The sequence below is a fragment of the Elephantulus edwardii genome, unplaced genomic scaffold (genome assembly GCF_000299155.1).
Source record: "Elephantulus edwardii isolate Elephantulus edwardi_28Jun2011 unplaced genomic scaffold, EleEdw1.0 scaffold00053, whole genome shotgun sequence".
NCBI lineage: Eukaryota > Metazoa > Chordata > Mammalia > Macroscelidea > Macroscelididae > Elephantulus > Elephantulus edwardii.
Window position 1 is genome coordinate 12,632,121 of NW_006399803.1, and position 7,812 is coordinate 12,639,932.

Here is a 7,812-nt window from a genome sequence, read left to right on the forward strand (position 1 = left end):
GAGAATCTTTGTCTTCTTGACGATTGCCTAATAGCAATAGAAATAAAATACTGACCTGACATAGAAACCCTGGAAATAGGAGGGGGAGTGCTAGTCTCATGGTTGTTATTATTATATGCTACAGTGTCACCTGTGAATCATAATCACCCTGTGTACCCTCTGAACCCATCATAATCACCCTGTATACCCTCTGAACCCTCTTCTATCCTGAGCCAATTTCACGGTATCCGACACACCTGCCCTATTACCCTAGTCACTGTGTCGATTCATCTCATTTGGGGTCCTCCTTTCTTACATTTCTTCTCCACTCTTCCAAGTTTGATGACCTTCTCCAAGGACTGATCCCTCCTGGAAACAAGCTCACAGTATGTGAGATGGAGCTTCAAAATTCTTGCCTCCAAGAGCAACTTGTTTTCACTCTCTCCAGCACAAACCTATTTGTTCTCTTCGCAGTCCATGGTATGTTTATTCTCTAGCACTACAACTCAAAGGCACCAGTTCTTCTATCATCTTATTCATTGTCAAGGTCTCTGATGCATAGCAAGTAACTATGAAGATCATGACCTGGACCAGGTGCACCTTACTCCCTAAACTGACATTCAGAACTCAGGAGAAATATCTGACAGCAGACCCTCCTAATCCAATTCATCTTCTGATTTCTTGACTGCTAGCTTCATGAGTGTTGATTGTGGAACCAAGCAAACTGAAATTGTTAACAATCTCAATCTCTTCTCCATATGTCATGCTGCTGACAATTGGCCCAATGATGAGAATCTTTGTTTTCTTGATTTTGAGCTTTAACCCTCATTGAAGACTGCAGCCTCTGACTCTCTGCAGGAGATGCTTCAGGTGCTCCTCAGTTTCTGTGAGCAAGGTTGTGTGATCTGCATAATGCAAGTTTTGGATGACTATTCCTCCAGTTTTGATACCACGGTCCCCCTCATAAAAACCAGCCTCCTGAATTATCTGTTCCACATATAATGAAAAGGTATGGAGAAAGGACACATCCTTGACACATTTATTTCCTGATTTTGAACCATGGAGTATTTTCTTGCTCTGTTCTGAAGACTGCCTCCTGGTCCAAGTATGGATACACATGAGCACAAACAGGTGTTGTGGAATTCTCGTTCTTCTCAAGATCAACCAAAATTTATTGTGATCCACACAGCCAAATGTCTTTGTGTAGTAAATGAAATACAAATAGATTTTTTTTTCTGGTTACTCTCTGCTGTCAGCAAGATCCATCTGACATTGGCAATGATATATCTAGTGCCACGGCCTCTTCTAAATCCAACCTGTTCTTTTGCTAGTTCTCTGTTGAGGTATGGTTAAGTCGTTTTTGGACAGTCTTCAGCAAGATTGTACTTTTGCGTGATATTAGTGATATTGTGCAATAATTTTCACACTCTCTCATATCACTCTTTTTGGCAATGAGAATAAATATGGATCGCTTCAAGTCATCCAGCCAGTACCTGTCCTCCATATTTCTTGGCACAACTTGGTGAACACATACAGGGTAGAATCTGTTTGGTGAAATATGCCAATTTGTATTTCATCAATTCCTGAGGCCTTAGTTTTCCCCCAGCTTCTTCAGACAAGCTTAAACTTCCTCATTCATCATTATTCCCTCTGGATCATATGCTGTTTCATATTTGTCTTGCTGAACTGCCCTTTGAAATTCTTCTGTGTCAGCCAATTATTTTAGGTATAGTGACTCTGTGTACTCCTTCCATCCTCTTTGGATGCATCCTGGATTATTCAATATTCTACCCTTAGTATCTTAAATATTGCAACTTGAAACTTGAATTTCTTCTTCAGTTCCTTCAACTTTAGAAATGTTTGTCCTTTTTGATTTTCCAACTCTAGCTCTTTGCACACTTCATTATAATATCATGCTTTGTCTTTCTGAACTGCCCTTTGAAATCTTCTGTTCAGCTCCTTAAATTCTTGATTTCTACCTTTTGCTTTGGTTTCTTGGTGCTCTAGAGCAATGTTTAGATTATCTTTGGAAATCCATGCCTGTCTTTTCATCCTCCTCTGTCTTGTAATAACCTCTTTGCATTCATCATGGATGATATTCTTCATACCCTCTCATAGCTCATCTGGTCTTCATTCATTAATGTCCAAATTCTCAAACCTGTATAATGAATAAGGATGGCAGAAGAAGAATTGAACTGTGATGTTAGAGAAGAGTGGTGATGTTGCAAATGAACAAATATATCTTGGAGAAAGTGCAGCCACAGTGCTTCTTAGAGGTAGAGATTATAAAGCTTTGCCTCACATACTTCAGGCCTATTGCTTGGAGAGGTTATATCTTTGGAGGAACATCACATCTGGAAAGATGGAGGGCCATCGAAAGAGACGAAGACTCTCAAACAAGTGGTCTGATACAGTGACTGCTGGAGTGGACTCTATTGTGTCAGAAAAGTGTGAGGATAGCACAGGATAAGACAGGATTCAGACATGTTGTTCATAGGATTGCTAAAGGTAGTACCTAACTCTAAGGCACCTAAGAACAACCTAGGAACTCTGGTGGTCTAATGGTAAGGAGATGCACTACCAACCTAAAGGTACATAATTCACATCCGTGCAGAAAAAAAGGTGAGCCGTCAACTCCTTTGTGAGTTACTGCCTCTGAAAACCCCCTGAAGGGTCAGCTACAAGTCAGCTACAACTTGATGTCACACGCAACATCAACATGGATGATTAGAAGAAATTAAAAACTGTATTTGCTCAAAGTGTGTAAAAAGTGTATATGCACATCTCGTATTTTTTTATTATATGCTCATTTTATAGCACTAGAAAGAATTAATAGGTTGTAAAGTGGGGAACTCCACCAGCTACACTGAGAGAAAAATGACTGTCTCCTCCCACACAGTTTACAGTCTCTGAGAACCTACTTGGCGGGTCAGCTCTGAGTCTGTTCCAATTTAATGGTACACAAACAACAACCTGGGGAACTAGCTACTATGTTCATATATTAAAGATCAATGTTTTAAATATAGTAAATAAAAGCTAGAGGTCACAGAAACTATTAGAAGGTTAAGGATATAAAAAGAAAATACTTGGAAATTTTTATACATATATAACAATATTAATACAATTAAAACTCATTGCTAGTAAGTTGGTCCAAAATGAAAAGAACCCTCCATTGGATTTCCAAGGCAATATATCATTAATGGTAAGATGTTACTCATATTTCCCCATGGAGCTGCTGGTTAACAATAAATTATCACAAAAAGATGAATTTTTGATCCAGCAATTATTATGGCACTCTGAATAATGATTTTTGTTAATTGATCTATATCACTTGTACATATATTTATAAGTTAACTATTAACTTTTTTTTTCTATCCCAGTGTTAAAGAATCCAGTGTATAAGTTATACAGATTCCCTACATCTGATAATAAGTGGATGCGAATTCGGGAACAGATGTCAGAGAGCATCCTCTCTTTTCATATCCCGAAGGAATTGATCTCCCTTCACATTAAAGAAGACTTGTGTAGGTAAGATAAAATAATTCATGATTACCTTTCATAATAATGGAATTTGCTTAAAACATGATCATAAGATAACTAGAGAAGATCTACACTTATTGCAGTGGCCACAAATATATGTGGCTGCTAATGTTTTGAAATATGATTAATCTGCTTTGAAATATGCTATATGTGTAAAGTATATACCAGATTCTGAGTTCTTTATGTAAAAAGATTGACTTCTTAATAGAATCTCAGCAATTAGGGTAAACTAATATGAACTAAAGCTATTTTTATTTTTGCCTTTTAACTCTTTATGCCTGGTAACTAGGAATGTAAAATTATATCTTTTGACTCTCATTTATGACTTACATCTTACTTCTATTGAAGGGTTTACTCTCTAACCAATAACCTTAACTTTGATGTTGATATTTCTGATTGTCTCTACTTTACTGCTTAAGGTTATTCTTTTTCTAAGACATTAACATTTGACTCTTTTTCAGAATTCTCATCTATTAAATTTTTCAAATAATTGTTTATTTAAAAACTTTTAAGATTTATTTAGTATGCTATGCCAGTGGACATATTAGTGTACAGCAAAATTAAATGTATTGCCAAACAAAGACAGAAGCTGCTATGAATACTCTATAAGCCATGACTAACCAAACACTTTTTTAATCTGTTTTATAAGTTGCTATAACTTTAAAATGCTGAATACCTCATTCAGTCAACATAGCCAAAGCCCCAAGTCTCAGTAAATTAGAAAACACTTTTAGTAGTTAACATTTTTAAATATATACTAATGTGAAATATCTCCTGCTTAGATTTCTGCCTTATGTTATCATTACACACATACTAATGTGAGAGTATTATATCCTTTTTGCAGCCTCTGAAATTCCCAGAAGCAGAGAAAGTCAATATTTTTAGGTGTTGACAAATGGTCAGAATGGAAATGACTACAAACATACTATAATCCCAGTTTAAAAGTAAAAAAAAGCAAATAAAACAAGAGCCTGAATTTTATAGTAAGTTAGGCATGGATCAGGCTTTTAACACAATAATCTAGATACCAGTAAGATGGATTGATATGGTGACGGCAGCAGTGTACTCAAAGTGGATGAGGATGGCATAGAAAAGGGCAGGTTTAAGTCTTGTCCATAGAGTCACTGTCCTACTTGACTCCATAGGATCTATTAACAGTAACACTATAATCATAAGATAGGGAGGAAGGAGATATTAGAGGTTAGTGGAATGAGGTTGATCAGGTCACAGAGCCCAGCCAAGTGGTGTTGCCTCAGGCAAAAGAAACTGTAATATGCCTAGAATCTGGATGTAAAATAAAAGTGGAATATGTAAGAGTCAGCTTCCAAATTATTCTGAAGTGGGTTTTTAATGTTTTCTATACATATTAGAACTATAAATCAATTATGGGCAAAAGAAGTTTCCAAAAAGTATAAGCAAACTTATTTGGTTAATGTAGAGGAACACATCTGTAGATACTAAAAATTAGTAAAGACGTGAACAGTTCACTTTTTCGTATCTAAAGATTTGAAATAGTTACTTATTATATAATATCTATAAAAATAAGGATTTGAATACATATGTATAAAATAGAGGTTTCAGTTAAAACTTACTTCCTACTTTACCACAAAATGAAGAAGACATACGGATAAAACAGAATAACAAATTTAGGACACTATTTAGGACCTTTTAAATAGTACCTTATTAAATACGTTATTGTTAGCTGTTAGTAAGCTGTTAGTTGAATAGCCACCAACTCAGGGCAAACCTATGCACAATGGAACAAATTGATGCTGGGTATTGTACAATGAAAGATTGATCGAATACTAGACTTTATGATACATGGAGAGTTGGAGGTGTTTGTGTTCAACTGGTTTCCTCCCCTCAGTTTTTCTTGGGTCTTTCCTCTCATTTTCTATTTGTATGATTTCCCCCCCTTTACTTTATATAAAATAATATTTTAAATTTTAGAGTGTCTATAATTTCACAAATTGTAATCCATTCTTAAAATATTCTTACGTTGCCTGTAGAGTTGTTGTTGTTATGTGCCGTCGAGTCGCTTGTGTCTCAAAGCGACCCTAAGTCCAAGAGCCCTAAACCCTGCTCTATCCTGTGCTAACCTCAGTGTATCTGACACACCTACTCCCACTACCCCAATCACTGAATCGATCCATCTAATTGAAGGTTTTCCTGACCTGTGCTGTCCCTCCACTCTCCCAAACATAATATCCCTCTCCAAGGACTGGTCCCTCCGTGCAACATACTCAAAGTATGTCAGACGAAGCTTCAAATCCCTGACTCTAAGGGGCAACCCAGCTTCACCTTCTGTAGGGCAAACCTATTTGTTCTACTAGCAGTCCATGGTATATTCAACACTCTTCTCCAGCACCACAACTCAAAGGCATCAATTCTCTTTCTATCATCTCTAGACACCGTCCAGCTCTCCCATATATAGCACACTACTATGAAGACTATAGCCATATCAGGTGCACCTTAGTCTCTGGCCTGATGTCATTGCTCTTCAGTAATCTGGAGAGGTCTCTGACAGCTGACGTTCCCAGTGCAATTCATCTCTTGATTTCCTGGCTGCTGATATCAAGAGTATAGACTGTGGAGCCAAGCAAACTAAAACTGTTAACTATCTCAATCTCTTCACCATCCGTACTAATGCTGCCAGTTGGCCCTGTGGTGAGAATCTTTGTTTTGTTGATGTTGAGCTTCAATCCATATTAAAGCCTGCAGTCCTTGGCCTTCTGCAGCCGCTTTGGTTCCTCTTCAGTTTCAGCAAGCAGGGGTGTGTCATCTACATAACACAGGTTGTTGATGAATCTTCCACCAATCCTGATTCCACATTCCTCCTGATACAGCTCAGAATCCCAGATGATCTGTTCTGCATAGAGACTGAAAAGATAGGGAGACAGAATACATCCATGGTGGGCCTCCTTTCCAATTTTGAACTGTGCAGTGTGTCCTTGCTTTGTTCTTATGACTGCCTCTTGGTCCAAGTATAGGTTTCGTATTAGCACAATCAAATGCTCTGGGATTCCCATTCTTCTCAGAGTCAGACACAGCTTCTTGTGATCCACACAGTCAAAAGCCTTTGCATAGTCAATGAAGCACAGTTAGACATTCCTCTGGTACTCTCTGCTTTCTGCCAAGATCCTCTCCAGTAAATTTAATCAATAAATAACAACACATTTAAACACACAGGAATAGCTTATAAAGTGAGGTTTCCAAGCCGGAGTTGGAACAATTTGATTGATTTTGTAAAAATGTGTTTATTTTGTAAAATATCAATCCTATCTGTAGATTTTAACAATGACATAGCTATCTCACTCAAACCCATTGCGTAGAGTTGAACGAATTCTTAGCTGACAGTCCAGCTACAAAGATAAGGACATTAAAACAAAAATCATGACGTGTCATTAAACAATGAAACTTCTTTGAACAATATTATAGAAACTATTAATTATTTGAATAATATTTTGGGATTGAATATTTTATTTCATAGACCTTTGATACTTTGTCATCTAAAAATCCAACAAATTAGTTACAGAGACTCCTATCTACCTCAATCTTTATTTTGCTATCAGCTTGTTGTTACACACAACCTTCTGCCCAACAGTGTTGACCCTGCTTGGACATCATCCTTACAGTTGATGCTAAGTTTGAGTTTATTGCTTTTTAGCCACCTTGTCACTCCATTTTTCATATCTCTCAGACTCTTATTGAGAGTCTTCCTCTTTTTCACAATTGTTAGTTTAAAAGCATAGTTAAAGTTCAGTAGTTATATCTCTACTGGTTTCCTGCTCCTTTTTGAATCCTTTCTGTGCTAGCTCCAATCCCCTTCTTTTCATTTCCCCTTGTCTTCATCCATTCACGACAGCAAACTCTATGAAGAAATAATAAGAAGAAAATAAGGATAAAGAAGCTATTATGGCATTCCATTTTAGTACTCATAGCCACTATAATTACTGTGGTTTTCTTAACCACCAAAGTGTTGTCCACCCACAACTCTATTTTCTTGCCTTTTGCTCTGTCTCTTGTTGTCATGTGTATCTACTGGGGGAGAGAAATGTTAAAACACATAGAAGTAGCTGGTGGGCAGTTTGAGTGGAGACCAAGAAATAGCATGTCCAAATATAAAGCACTATTACCAGGGGAAGACTTAGGAACTATCATCTGTGTACACTAAAGTGTGTTCCAAGAACAAACTATTATTTCCAATGCGAGGAAATCAAACTCATTACAAGCTATATATATTCTGATAATTGATTTGGGGGTTATGATACCCCTCAGCTCCATATATCTTCT

At 37.1% G+C, this 7,812-nt stretch overlaps 1 protein-coding gene across 1 annotated transcript in view; it reads left to right on the plus strand.

Moving 5' to 3' along the window:
• The window catches only part of INPP4B (inositol polyphosphate-4-phosphatase, type II, 105kDa), a 702,969-nt gene that overhangs the window by 357,304 nt on the left and 337,853 nt on the right, over positions 1-7,812 (plus strand). The window contains exon 9 of the mRNA XM_006887014.1: positions 3,360-3,507. Coding sequence (XP_006887076.1) covers positions 3,360-3,507 — 148 coding nt within the window. The remainder of the gene's footprint in view (positions 1-3,359; positions 3,508-7,812) is intronic.